The following is a 15,300-nucleotide window of genomic DNA, read 5'->3' on the forward strand; positions in this document are numbered from 1 at the left end:
GTGATGTTTAAATACTGGAATGGAAATGTTGAGGTGAAAGAACAGGATGTCATTGTGCTTCATGTTCTATTGAATCTAAATAGGTGCTTGGTTGATGTGTGGTTGTGTTCAACTCCCTGTTCTGACATAAAAATGCATAAACACATTTGCAGAAAACTTGGTTTTATTCCCTTAACTCTGTTGGCTATGTTTTGTACAGATATGAAGGTGGGTTTCAATCTCAAGACCTCAAATCCCAAATATGGCAGCACACTGTTTATAGTGTTGCACACAGTATAGATACCTTCACCAATCTAGATCATACATTAGGCTACACCCAGCCACACAACATAAGCCATACTTTACAACACTCCACTTTCCTGTGGGTGGTGTGTTTATTAATGTGTTATTATAACCAGAGAATATCTCTCTGGATATAGCTGTGACAGAACACATGCSTCTCTCTTGGTGAACCCATGCTGGCTGATATTATAAAATCAAGACAACTATCCCATCCTGTAGTCAGAGGGGAAGTACAGTGATTCAAGAAACAGTGTAGTGGGTTATTTCTAATTTTATTACAGTTTTAAATAGCTTAATCAGATCTCCATTGCTCAGATTTCTTGCACATGAATTACACTCAACATAGCTCAGGGACAATTGGTTAAATTAGTCAGTTGTCTGACCTCTTCTAGAGCAAAYCATGTGTTTGGTCAAGTTCTGAATGGATTTGAAGATCAGCTCCCTCAGTGATGTCATCAGTATCATTCCAATCAGAGCATAGTCAAAATGGTGGGAGTTCACATTATTTACAGTCAGTATCTGTGTCTGACAAAGAGCAATCATTTGTTCACAGTTGTGCTTGGCGCCACACCATGGACAATTTAGTTATAGACTTACTGACAGAGTATGTTTACTGTATCTGAACTGTTAGACATCACTTAACCTCTTTAGGGTGCCTATAGGTATTCTTATACAAGCTATTACATTTTTCATACAGTGAGAAAACATGACCCTCAATCCAATTGATTATTACTTAGAAATAAAAATACATAATTACATCCAAAACACAGCATTGTAAAAGGCAATAATGCAGCAATTAAACTCTCCATATAATTGTTTACATTTTCATTGGCTGGGGAGGGGAGGAAGGCCAAACAATAGAGTATCTTAAATCAAAAGAGGGACATACAATTGTGTTTCAGTCACTACAGTGTTACCATTCTACATCTGCTAAATGCTGGTAGGAAAACCTTGAGTCTTTGGGGAAACAGGCAGCTTATCTCTTTCTATAGTTTCAGTAGTATCGATACAAGTGTAACAGTATAATTTAGACCGTTCCCCGCCGACCGGGCGCACCAGGGACCCTCTGCCCCACATCAAACACAGTTACACGAAGCGTGTTACCATCGCTCCCACAAAAGGCAGCAGCCCTTGCAGAGCAAGGGGAACCTACTTCAAGTCTCAGAGTAAGTGAGTCACCGACTGAAGGCTGCTAGCGCGCACCAACATAAGCAGCCATTCAATCGGTTACTTTCACCCACTTTTTGACCTCCTTTTTCCGCAGCAACAGTGATCCCGGTCAACAGCATCAATGTAACAGTATATACTTTAGTCCCGTTCCCTCGCCGACCCGGGCCGCAACCAGGACCCTCTGCACACATCAACAACCGGCCACCCACGAAGCATCGTTTTACCATCGCTCCACAAAAGCCGCGGCCCTGTGGGAGCGAGGGGTAACGACGCTTCGTGGGTGACTGTTGTTGAATGTGTGCAGAGGGTCCCTGGGTTAGCGACCGGTTTTGGGGCGAGGGACGGTCTAAAGTTAACTGTTACAACAAGGTTCCAAAACTTGATTATAATGTGAAAGTACCAATTATTTCATCCAACTTAAACAAGCTTACAATTATAAAGACTAACCTCAAGCTCTCCTAATTATCCTTGATGCAGTAAACCAAACCTGTGAATTCCAACCTACCAAAACCAATACATGGAAAAGTTCAAATCTTCTGAAGGTTCCAAAGTATTTTTGAACTCATCTTCCCCAAATTCAAAGCTCAGGTTGTTGAAAGAAGAAACAGTAACCTGTTTTTATGGGTGAAAATTCACGCACCACTCCCCTCCTGATGGTGATAATAAATTATTCCTCTTTTACACCAGTGGGGTTTCAGTGAGTACACAGAACCCTAGCAGAAGTTTATAAATAGAATGATGGAACCTCTAGGATGTTTTCAGGACTGGTTGTGTTTATAAAAAGTTAAATGTTCAGGAATTCCTGATAGGTAGTGAAAGATGATTTTGGTTTGTTGTTGGATCATCTGTAGTACTAGTAAGGTCCAACAGTAGTTGCAGTTGACAACTGGTGATATATGAAAGAAAACCTCTCTAACTGGTGGTTATGTAATCCAACTTCCACACAAAAAGATACTCCTCTCTGGTACAGAAAATCATGTAGTGTAGTATAAATTAAATGTAAAACCCATCAGAGTCACAACATCAGCATGAAAAGGACAATCCCCTTTGTTATCTATATACAGTGAAATGATAAATTATCATACTAACTGTACAGAATGCTCAGTTGAAGCAATACATCCCTAGTGGGACTAACATTCACCACGTTTTAATTACAGCGTTCATATGTTATCCTGCCTCGAAACCCTGCTAATGTCCCTAATAAAGATTACACTTGAATTTGAAGCAATAAACTGAAAATAACTCACTAAGGTGTGCTAGAGCAAATATTGTGGTCCCACCCAATCTGAGCAATAGTCCAGTCCTCGGCGTACCTCCCTTACGTGCAACTGTTACCCAATATCACCATGGTTTGCCAACATCACTATGTTCCATAATGRTGAAGTCCATTGCACCAKAACAATGATTGACATCRCACTGTTCTCATTCAAACCTGCAAATAGTGAAAAGAGACATTCAGTGTTAAACTACAGTGAGATAATGAGGAAGGTTTTGGACATGTAGCTTGTCTACTGATTACAGGTTAGTCCTTGGGGTTCTACTAGGGGAGTGATGCACTATCGAAGAGGAAATGGAGTCTCAACGTCTACCTAAAATACATTCAGTCAGAAGTTAATTGTGTCATCTTGTGCTGGTTTTTACAACAGTCCGTTTTCAATCAGCCATGTTAGGAAAATGTTCTCTCTCTCTGAACAGCACAAGGTATTCTTCTTTTTTTGTTATTATTCCATTACACTGATGCAAATTCACTCTAGAAATGTCTATTTTGAAGTCATGTTTTTTTCTAAAGATATTTACACTGTCCATTTTAATCTGTAACATTTCCATCTTATCAAAAGCAAAGAACAGGAACAACACAAAGACGGTAGCATCATACACCAAATCTGCATGCTTTCATTCAAATAATGGACTTCTCATCACTTTGTTACAATTTTTTTAGGTAGCAGTCATTCACTTAAATGGTACATTTGGTACATTAGTTCAATTATATAGTTCACATCACATGGAATAGGCTCTGGGTGCCGGTTATGTCAGATGCCACAGACTGAAGGATGAGGTTGGGCTGAATATCAAGAGACCACCAACCCATTTTACTATGGATTGATAATATATGTTGGTGTAAGTAATACCTAAGTAACAACTAAGTTAATCAAGCTTCAACACCTCACATTCCCAACCCAACCTCCTCATCTCTGCTTCATTCATTATAACTGTGCCTGGCTTTGAAAGAAGATGTCCTTCATTGACTCATGGATGTGGGGTTGGCTTGGTGGTCATCATGTCAGTCATTGTAGCTTTAGATAGAGAACTAGTTTGTGTGGAGTTTTAGATCAGCTATACTATATTGTTMGTTCACATTTTACACCATTTATCTGAACTGGAAWATAATGAATCAGAGCTGTAACACAATCCAATAAAGAATAAACAGATGACATACAGAACAAAGCAAAATGCASMGTTKAACATTGAGTCAGTTTCTGACAAATARCAATCKATTTTATTAAGAATAAGGGGGTCAACTCAAGCCAATGGCATTCCTATCCAAGTAGACAGGAGTAAATCTCTCCAAAGGAGATGATTGTTACACTGTGGCATTAATGTCCACCCCTTTATTCTAGACCAGAAGAGTAAGAYGATGGGTCAGTTGGTAATACGTCTCTGTTACTGGTTTACATTCCAAAAACTGATGTGGGGACATGGTTAGTCAGAGGTTTGGGGRATATACCCCCTATTTGCTTGTCAAGTTACATTAAAGTGTTGGTCGTAATGATACGTCTTAATACATCATAGGGGGTGTGACTGGGACTGCCCCTAGGAGGGGAAGCAAGGAAAGGGAGCGCATCGTGTGATTGGGCATGACCGGGAGGCCACACCCACCGCCTCAGTTCATTTGCTCAAAGAATTTGTAGGTGGGGTTTTCGTAGCCGTGGTTCTGCATCTTGTTTAGTTGGCGCTCCTCTGGGGTCAGCATGGGGTCAACCTGCTGTGAGACACGGAGGGTCAAATGTCATACTGATACAGATACAGTACAATGCTACGGTATAAGGAAGTGCTATCAGCAGGAAGTAGGAGACACTATATTGTGCTATAAGCATAAAGTGCCTCTCCTACCTGCCGCTGCAGGGAGAGACACTTTGAATACCTGCCTACGACAAGCCAACTGACATTTACTCCTGAGGTGTTGCTCTGTTGCGCCTTCTATAGCCACCATGGTTATGATTTGAACCTGCTGGTCATCTATGAACAAAAACGATCTGGCCTTAATGGCCACATGTATCTCCACCCTGGACAGCCAGAAGAGGGCTGGCCACCCCTCAGAGCCTGATTTCGTTCTAGGTTTCTTCCTATAGTAGGTTTATGCTTTTTAGGGAGTATTTCCTAGCCTCTAGGCTTCTACATCTGCATAGCTTTCTCTCTGGGGTTTTAGGCTGGGCATCTGTAAAGCACTGTGACAACTGCTGATGTAAAAAAGGTTTTATAAAATACATTTGATTGATTGTGTTTAGTTTAGTTTTATTTTGCATACAGCTAAAAGCTGTACAAACAACTAATCAACAAATTGTGAGAATAATGGAACTGGAAGGGATGATGATCATGATGGATGATCAAGGAAGAAGGTTTATGGCATTGAGATCGGAGGAAGCCTTGGTCAGAGAAGTCAAAACAATATTTAAACCCACACTAATGTGCAATAAAGAGATCTACTGAAAGTATCAAAGTGTCCGGGTTCTGTTGGATTCCCTGCCTCCTACCTCCACGATCCCGTGGCTGATGGTGCCATACGGCTTCCTGCGCACCAGCAACAGACTAATCACCATCACCATGGCGATGGCCACGGCAACCACGAGCAACCCCACCATGGCCCCGCGGTTGAACGTCTCCAGGGCGTCTGGTTGCTAAGGACAGAAACAGAAGGGGGGAAGAGCGGGCACAAAGAGGGGAGGATGGAGAAATTAGAGGTTGATATCATCATGGGAATGACTTACAATACCACAAGAGAGGACTGGGTCCGCTCAGCCCAGCCCATCCAGACACTTATCTAGGTAGCAGACTCACCAGTTCATCTGTCTGGATCTCAGGAGACTTGTAGACCACGTGCTTGAGCTCCACAGAGGTGTTAATCTAGAGAGTGAGAGCAAGAGTGAGAGAAAGAGAGGGGGTTATTTAATAGGGCATTACAGAGGAAGTACCACAGAATTAAATAGAACACATTAACTACATATCTATGGGAGTTGACTTCCTGCTGTGGGAGGATGTTATAGTAAGTGAGTAAAAATGTAGCAGTTTATCACGTGGAGGCTGCAGTGCGACACAAGCTATTTTTCCATATACACACACGAGGGGTGAGATACAAAGTGGGTAGGGATGAGGGAGAGAAGGAGAGATGATTAACATAATATCTGTCAGTGTATCTCTTGGCTGTGCTGTAAACACAAGTGCAAGTAGGATGCCATGTCTGCAAAGTGACGTGTATGTTTGCAATAAAAAAAATAGAGATGTTTCTCACTTTCTCCTCATATTCATACGTGGGGCTTCTCTCAGATGTGGCATAGTCATACTCGTCTGTAGAGGCTGAGTGCAGAGGCAGAAAACACACAGATTCAGCCATGATCAACTTCAACTTTTTTTTTCTTTGAAAATGACATTTTGGCAGACAAATATCACACTTCATGTTCCTTCCCTTCAACTCACCTTTCTTAGTGTTGGGCTGTGGGTCTTGACAGGACAGAAACAAGAGAGAGAAAAAAAAATGTTAACTACTGCTTGTATTCAAATAAATGAATTATTTCCTGAACTATTTGAAGAGGAAACATTTTGTGTGTATGCGTGCATTCATGAGTGTGTGTCCGTACCAATGCGGGGTGGGTAGGGCCTGTTCTGGAAGGCTCTCTCCTCCTCCTCCTCATCATCCTTCTCCTCCTCACTCTCAGCAGGAAGCAGCTCCTCGGTGGTGCGTGTCTCAGAGAAGGAAGTGGTCATGAGCTCACTGATGTCTCCTCGCTCCGCCTTCACCAGCTCCTCTACAGGGAGAGAGGGAGAAACAAGCAGGTTTTAAACACAGGAAAGGTGTTTAGAGAAATACAATAAACTAAAGTGCTACCCAGCTTGATATACAGTACAGTATAATGTATTTACGGTAAAACTGTTATTTACACCTTATATACACCAATCCTTTATTTTCTGAATGAGAGTTCCCTAGAGAAATTTCAAGATAATAATAACCTACTAATTAGATAATGTATATTTGGAACTTTGAATGTCTTACAAAGACATCATGATAAATGCTAGCTTATCTTTCTAAATGTCTTATGAATTAACTAAAACATGAATATTAGGACAGGGGCAGTAACCCCACATCCTGGTCTACATGGAGAGTAGAGAGGAGTGTAGCGTACGGATATCATCGTGCAGCTCCTCAGCCAAGGCAGGGACCTTGTAGAGTAATGCCAAGCTCTGGTTCATCCTCTCCTCAATCACATGGAGGTGGGTGTAGACCTGCAACCCCAAGAGATCAATGCTGGTTAGGTTCATTGCAAGACAAAGCCCCCACCGAGTCTGAAAGAGTCATGTGTTGGTTTAATGTAATGATATTTACAAGTGAAAATGAGTTTTGCTGTTAAGGATGATTATGACATCAGTTTTGATCATTTTGGTCATATAAATAAATGATATGTACCCATTGATTCTTGACAAATATAATTTATAAATGCCCCATGAGCTTAGTTCAACTGTGGTACCCCATTAGAGCCCAACCTATAAGCTTGTTTTACTCCAATAGCCTCAAAAACATCATTGATATCATGAATGGTCAGTCACAGTATCCATAGCTATGTCTATGAACTTGAGTGGTTACATTTCTCCAGCCCGATCCCTCAGCTTTTTACCGAAACAGGGGCGGGGATATACTTTTTTATTTATTGTTTCAACAACTGATTGCCCCTTTAAGAGTTATTTCATGAGCATACATTTTTCATGAAGCAGCATCACTGCTTAAGGAAGATGTACAGTATCTTTTCATCCTAGTATATTCCGGTATATTTTCATTTCACACCTGGAACTTCATCTGCTCAGCCTTCTGGGGGTCGACGGCCTCAATGTGCTGGTAGTGTCTCAGAGTGTGTCTGCGGTCCTTCTGCTCTGCTGCCATGTATCGCTTCAGAGCCTGCAGCACCCGCTCCGGCTGTTGAGAGAGGAGGGATATTATAGTCAGAGTATGGAGGGGGTGGACAAGGTGTGGTAGAAATAAACACACTACAGTCCACTCATGCTCTCTGCCTAACAAATATACACTGAGTATACCAAACATAAGGAACACCTTCCTAATATTGAGTTGCACCCCTCCCTTTGCCCTCAGAACAGCCTCAATTCAGATCATGGACTCTACAAGGTGTCAAAAGCGTTCCACAGGGATGCTGCCCCATGTTGACTCCAATGCTTCCCACAGTTGTGTCAAGTTGTCTGGATGTCCTTTGGGTGGTGGACCATTCTTGATACACACAGGAAATTGTTGAGCGTGAAAAACCCATGCAGTTCTGTACAGTCATGTTCTCTGCCTAAGAAAATGTAGATATCCCTGCTGCCCCTGCTGTCTGCGGACCTGTGGGGGCTCTGCCTGCACGGTGGTCAGGTAGCTCTCCAAGGCCAGTCTGCGGTTGTTGTTGAGGGTGGCCACCACGCGGGCCAGGTGGGTCTCCACCAGCCTCTGTCTCTCCCCTGCCACCTGCTCCTCCAGAGTCTGCAACACAGACTGGAAATGCTGGGGGGAGAGGAGAGGGGTATCATTGTTGCGTTAATAGGTATAGGAGTGTCCGTGTCCCATCTTTAATCCCCTCTTCCTATTCCATCTTCTTACCTCATTAAGGGCTTGGCGGTCAGACTTGGGCAGGTTCTTGGATTGGTTGTCAGCCTCAGCCCATTCTTTCATGATCTGAAAAGGCAAAATGCGTTAATGTCACACACACACACACACACACACACACACACACACACACACACACACACACACACACACACAGAGAGAGAGAGAGATTTCCYCAGACAGGAATCCACTGAGGCCCATTCTGATGTTTAAAATGCTCCATATCCACCTCAATCTACAGCTACTAAGAAAGTCTGTCTGTTTATGGGTATCCACTTGGCTTGGTTCACTTGAACAGTTGAACAGTCAATTGCATACTCCTCGCGTCCTCACCTTCTCAAAACCCATTGGATGACAAAGCCAGCATCCCCCCCCCCCCGCGACCTTCTCCTCCAATGGGTTTTGAGAAGGAGTTGAGGAGAGAGGACACAGAGTATTCAATTGTGATTCTCCCAATATATTAATATTGCATTAAGACCTCACTTCAGGTCCCAGAGCAATTTGCCCCCAACTGTCAACAGTGGGTTCTGTAGGAGATCACAGATATGGAAACAGCACAGCAGGCCTGGCCTCATCTTATTGGTTCATTGCCTGTCCAAACCCGCCTCCCTGCCCACCTTACCTCATTGATACGTTTCATTCGCCGCTCCTCCAGGTCCATCTTGGCACGCAGGAAGTTGGCGTGTTCACTGTCGTCCCCTGGCATCTCGAAGTAAACATCCACACCATCTGTGGAGCGAGGGGTGGGTACTGCAGAGGAGAAGGAGGAGAGGGGGATAAGGAGAGGAGGGGAACGAGACGAGGGAGAATAAAGGATGGAAAACAAAGGAGAAGAGAGAGAGAGAGATGGAGGTATAGGCAGTGCAGCAGAATGAAAGACGGTGAAGATGAGGGAGACAGAAAGATATCCCAATCATTGCCATTACCCAGGGAGAGAGAGAGAGCCAGACAGCCATTGATCCAGATAGTAGGGTGACCAGTCAGCATTATTGATTTGGAGACGTGTAGTGCTGTAAATACATCAGCCAGCCACTCCTATCTCCTATATCCAGCCAGACAGATAGGCATGGTGAGTGTGTGTGTGCATGCATGTGTGTGTGTGCCCTTGCATGCATGCGTAATCATCCTTAGTCTATTACAGAGATAGCATCTCCAATACTTTCTCTCTCTCACGCTAACTGGGCACTACAGTTCATTCCCCAGTAAGTAAGAGTAAGTGGGAGAGTGATGTGAGCATTTACCCAGTCTTTTTACTGCCCTGTTAACCACTCTAAGGGTAGCAACTACAGTCCATTCCCTTACTGAGACTGGCCTTTAGAGAGAAAGGTCCAGACGAGACACAAAACCTAGACACAACTTAATACCCCACTTCTGTAGGTAAGAATATAGACAATATGGATAAAATTCCATCTAGGGCAAAGTGGTATTCCTATAAAGCTTATGCCCATGAAATCCTCTCAGATCTAGTTGAGAGGTGGTAAGTAGGGGCTAAGGATGGTTTCTGGACAGGGCGAAGATGTAACTGTGAAATAGAAGGTAGATGGTTACTCACGGCTGTCTCCCCTGGTCTGGGGTGGGGATGTGGAGGGGTTGCGACCAGCCTGACCCTGGCCTTTCTCATAGTAGAAGGAGTCTGTGTAGTCAGAAGCCTGGTAGGGGCCAGAGTCAATGGAGTACTCATACTCCTCTGGGTCTTTCACTGCTGCTGCTTCTGCAACCTCCTGCTGCTGCTCCTCCTCTTCCTCCTCCTCCTCCTCCTCATCATCATCCTCTACTGCCTCCTCCTCATCCTCTTCCACCACCTGCTCATTCTCTTCCACCATCTCATCGTCTTCCTCCTTCATGTCTGCCTCATCCACATCGGTGTCAGGAGAGGGGCTTGTGGTGGGTGTTGTCACTTTGACTCTGGGAATGGGGTACAAGGTCAAACATTATGATCATCATCATCACCCCCATCATCACCACAGACAGCAGGGGTAATGGGACTCACCCTGTGTTTACTTTGACCTGAGGGGTGAGGGCCTGGGGTCCTGCTGGGAGAACGTCCCCTCCCTCYGTCTCCCCCCTGCCACTGGACCCGCCCCTCCCTGGGCAGCACACATACTCCACCCCACGGAAACGTTCGCCACACGGCAACAGCATCCCATAACTATGCAGCTCCAGACCGTCTGCTGTGCAYGCCTGAAACAGAAAGGATGAGAGAAATATGTTAAACTGGATCAAGATTGGAAAAGACCAAGGTGAACTAGAGCGATCAGGGGTGTATAGAAAAAGAGAGGAAATGTGAGTGTGATCAAAGGGAACAAACTAGCAGGACGAATGGAACACGACAGGGGGTAACCTCTTCCTCAGCATGATGAAGGTGAAATATAAAAACTACAACTTACATCACCTCCCTGGCCTCCAATAAACGTCCTCACCTTCCTGGCCTCCAATAAACTGCCTCACCTCCCTGGAATATAATAACCTACCACACCTCCCTGGCCTATAATAAACTACTCTAGCTGCTCTCTCTGCTGATGCAGTATGATACTGTATGTTACACTACACCCAGCTGGGTACAGTTAGCTTCCAGCCCCAGTCTTTTACTGCAGTGCAGTCTACACTGCAGTTTAGTTATTGACTCAATTAGTCCAAGTCAAAGTTTAATGTCTCATAGAAGTCTATGCTAACTCTCTATAAAGAGTCCTAGTGGCGTTAAAACCCAATTAAAACTTAAGAAATGAATTGAAAAATGAACATGTAATATCATTTAGGCATAATTTCATTAACTCTAATATAATCTTAGTTAATATAATGTCGCTCCGCCCGCACCTCCTTGGCTATGTTGTGCCAGTAGACGTAGCTCTCACAGGCATCCATCTGCTCCTGGTGCAGGAAACGGCATCGGTCTGGAACCAACAGGGCTTCACTCACATACTCACCCACTGCAGAGCGAGAGAGAGAGGAGGGAAATGGAATGAGGGGGAGAATATTTTATATTTTAATACTTGCCTTGGTTGTAACATTTTTTAATTGATAAACATCCATAAATCAGAGAGAGAGAGGAGAGGAGAGAGGAGAGAGAGAGACTTGAACTAGAAAGGTTCAGTATAATAAGATAATGCCAACTCATTACAGTGCCTCTGCACTGTCTGGGCTGAGGACGAGGTAGGGAGTGGAGATTGATCCAAAACACAATGGTGTGCTGCTGCCTGCAGTTCTACTTTCAATAGCTGCAGGCAGTCAGTCAGTCAGTCAGTCAGTCAAGGACAGAACAATGTGAAATATGCTTCATTTCAGATTTTAATTTAAGTAATTTGATTCCATCGGTCACAATAGTGAAAATAATAACTTTTGTACTTTATAGGCTCTAGAGAAGTTAAAGTTGTATTTATTAACAAATAAGCCATATCTTATGCATTATTAAGGTGTCGAGTATGATTAAAAATAAAATACAATTTTATTGGGGGCGGCAGGTAGCCTAGTGGTTAGAGCATTGGACTAGTAACCGAAAGGTTGCAAGATCGAATCCCCGAACTCTGTTGTTGTATGTGTCGAACTGCTTTGCTTAATCTTGGCCAGGTCGCAGTTGCAAATGAGAACTTGTTCTCAACTAGCCTACCTGGTTAAATAAAGGTTAAATAAGAAAATAAAAATGGGTGTATCATTCAGGGCTAGGATATGGGTGTATCATTCAGGGCTAGGATATGGGTGTATCATTCAGGGCTAGGATATGGATGTATCAGTACTTGATTGTATCAATATTAGGGTATTGGCATGTGGGTGTTAGGGCATGGGGAGAGAGGGATGGGATGTTTGGGTAATTGGGTTGAGGTGTGTGGGTAAATGAGCTGTGGTATATACAGTAGATATGGGGGCAAATATCTGTTCATTTTATTATAGGCAGAGCACTGTATGTTCCCATCAGTCACAATTCTTTTTACATACTTTTCAATTTGGATTACGTGTTAGGGTTACTAATGGTGTAAGATGTGCATAGTGGCATGTTTGGAAAAATGTGGGGTTAAAATTCAACACAGACTGAAATACCTTTCCACCATTTTAATGGAGTGAAGCCCTTTGGTGCACCTGACAAAGCTTTGACAATGGAATCCATTCAAATGAACTATTAGACGTACTATGTCCGTTTCTATTATTACTTCCCCGAGGCTGAATTTGAACACTACTTAAACATATCATGGAAATTACATGCTTTGTATTAAACATAATGATGACATGTTACTTATTAATATAATAACGGTATCCGTCCGATATGGGGTGGGTGATCAAAGGGAAGTTGTGCAATGTTTTGAGTGATGTTTGTGTAGGGATATGCTGAAGATTAGAAGGATGATGATGATGATGCTGAGGGTGCAGACATTGCAGACATGTGGTTCTTACCCTGGCAGCGGTAGGGCATGACGATGAAGGGGCGTGTCTGGCAGTGGCCCCAGCCCTTCTTACACCAGGCTGGGATGGTGACGGGGCTGGAGGACTCCTCCACATGGGAGATCTGTAGGGCTGGGTACATCTGGTTGGACAGATGGACAGGCAGACAGACGGTGGGAGAGACAGACAGAAAGACAGAGGGAGGGACAGATGGATGGACGATATGGACAGACAGGACAACAGAGAGGAGAGAGACAACAGGGTCAGACAAATGGAGAGGGGAAAAGGGGAGAGGAGACGTACAGTACAGACAGAGGGAGAGAGGAGGAGAGGGCAAGAGGGAGTAGGAGAGGGAGAGAGGAGGAGAGAGGATAGCACAATCAATAGGGAGAAGGTAAAAAAGGAGAGACTCATGCAACGGTCTGAAACACTTTGGCCCTAAGGGTCTATTTTCTGACTATGCACGTCGTACACTGATATTCTCCTTAAGTTGTAAGGAAAATTCCAGTCTGAAAACAAGTTGACCTATACAATCCCACTTCCAATTGTTTCAATAATCCCAATTTCACATCTGACTACTTTCAATTAAAATGTAGGGCAATGGCATAAGCACAGCCCTATAATGAGGTTTAATGGATTGAGAAATGTATTTGTCTGAGAGCCGGGTCCACAGACGTTGAGGAAAAAAGGAACACTTTTGTGGAAAAGCAATCACAGAAGAATAATGAGCTGGGTAATCATATTACAGCCATTTCAACTGTGTGACTGCTGTTTTCTTTACCTGCTGTGCTTCATTTAGCCACCAGGTGGTGCATGATGTCCTTTTATATAAACAGGCTCCTTGCTCTTGTTGGGGAGGGGGCGCAGCGAGTCTCAAATCAAACCAAGGCTGTGGCTAGGCCTGTCATGCCATTGATATGCCTTAAGTTTGGCATGCAGGAGACTTTCAGGAATTAGGGGGATAAACGTGGCAGGAGGAAGATCGATGAATGGTAGTATTAATATTCAGGAAATATCAATAKATATTTTCTCCTGACCACCATCACTATATATATACGGAAATATATAGATTTGATAGGACAAGACAAACCAAGTGAGACAGATTGGGAGATTAGGTTGGTTACTCCTGCTCCTATTCATAATGTTGTGTCAGGTATCTATACCAGTCTGTCCACCCATTTACAGTGCATTCAGAAAGTATTCACACCCCTTGACTTTTTCCACATGTTGTTGTTACAGCCTGAATTTAAAATGGATAAAATGGATAAAATGTAGATTTATTTGTCACTGGCCTACACACAATACCCCATAATGTCAAAGTGGAATGATGTTTTTAAATGTTTACAAATCAATTTAAAATTAGAAGCTGAAATGTCTCAAGTCAATAAATATTCAAACCCTTTGTTATGACAAGCCTAAATGAGTTCAGGAGTAAACATGTGTTTAACAAGTCACATAATAAGTTGCATGGACTCACTCCATGTGCAATAGTGTTAAACATGATTTTTTAATGACTACCTCATCTCTGTACCCCACACACACAAATATCTGTAACATCCTTCAGTCAAGCACTGAATTTCACACACAGATTCAACCACAAAGACCAGAGATGTTTTCCAATGCCTCGCAAATAAGGGCACCAATTGGTAGATGGGTAAAAAAATATATATCCCTTTGAGCATGGTAAAGTTATTAATTACACTTTGGATGGTGTATCAATACACCCAGTCACTACAAAGATACAGGTGTCCTTGCTAACTTAGTTGCCGGAGAGGAGAGAAACCGCTCAGGAATTTCACCATGAGGCCAATGGTGGCTTTAAAAGAGTTAGAGTTTAATGGCTATGGTAGGATAAAACTGCTCAACAACATTGTAGTTACCGTATGCCACAATACTAACCTAATTGACAGACTGAAAAGAAAGAAGTCTGTACAGAAGAAAAATATTCCAAAACATGCATTCTGTTTGCAACAAGGCACTAAAGTAAAACTGCTAAAAATGTGGCAAAGCAATTACATTTTTGTTCTGAATATGTTTGGGGCAAATCCAACACAACACATTACTGAGTACCACTCTCCATATGTTCAAGCATAGTTGTGACTGCATCATGTTATGGGTATGCTTGTAATCGTTTGCAAAAACATGTTTTTACTTTGTCATTATTGTGTGTAGAATTGATTTTTTACTCCATATTGAATTCAGTCTGTAWCAATAAGTCAAYGGMTATGAATACTTTCTGAAGGCCCTGAATCTACCACTATCTTTATATTCATAAACCTATCTAAAGTATCTGCTCTCTAGTATGCTATTGCAGCAGCATTGGAGATGAGCTGAGCATTACAGTGCAGTAACAGTGCAGTATGAGGTCGATCTCATAACCATAGCAGTGTTGTTGGCTCCTACCTCTTGGCAGTAGGACAGGATCTGGTTGGGCTCTGTGAAGCAGCCCTGGCGGCCCTGCGGGTCAGGCTCCCATTGGCCAGTCTCAGGGTTCATGTGCAGCAGCTGACGCCCACAGAACATGGCAATCTGCGGCTCGGCCACCAGGGGCCCCGGTCCATTCACCTCAGCCATGGCCAAAGCCTAGAGAGAGGGAGGTAGACAGGGAGAGGGAGAGG

General features: G+C 43.2%; 1 protein-coding gene across 4 annotated transcripts; it reads right to left on the reverse strand.

Moving 5' to 3' along the window:
* Nucleotides 1-3,917: 3,917 nt before the first annotated feature.
* Nucleotides 3,918-15,264, reverse strand: LOC112080931 (amyloid beta precursor like protein 1). 4 transcript variants are annotated; one of them, XM_024146877.2, is made up of 16 exons: nt 15,086-15,264; nt 12,695-12,824; nt 11,126-11,238; nt 10,302-10,492; nt 9,864-10,216; nt 8,934-9,061; nt 8,306-8,380; nt 8,051-8,209; nt 7,505-7,633; nt 6,849-6,948; nt 6,306-6,473; nt 6,145-6,168; nt 5,960-6,015; nt 5,509-5,574; nt 5,205-5,348; nt 3,918-4,432 (listed from the first exon to the last, which is right to left on the reverse strand). In XM_024146877.2, exons 1-16 carry the CDS (start codon nt 15,254-15,256, stop codon nt 4,334-4,336), a joined length of 2,106 nt encoding a protein of 701 aa, XP_024002645.1. In that variant the 5' UTR covers nt 15,257-15,264; the 3' UTR covers nt 3,918-4,333. The 4 variants fall into 4 exon arrangements, with proteins under 4 accessions (XP_024002645.1, XP_024002644.1, XP_024002643.1 ...); XM_024146876.2 differs by having other exon boundaries at nt 3,918-4,435; XM_024146875.2 differs by having other exon boundaries at nt 5,960-6,024.
* Nucleotides 15,265-15,300: the final 36 nt, after the last annotated feature.

The sequence above is a fragment of the Salvelinus sp. IW2-2015 genome, unplaced genomic scaffold (assembly GCF_002910315.2).
Source record: "Salvelinus sp. IW2-2015 unplaced genomic scaffold, ASM291031v2 Un_scaffold16593, whole genome shotgun sequence".
NCBI lineage: Eukaryota > Metazoa > Chordata > Actinopteri > Salmoniformes > Salmonidae > Salvelinus > Salvelinus sp. IW2-2015.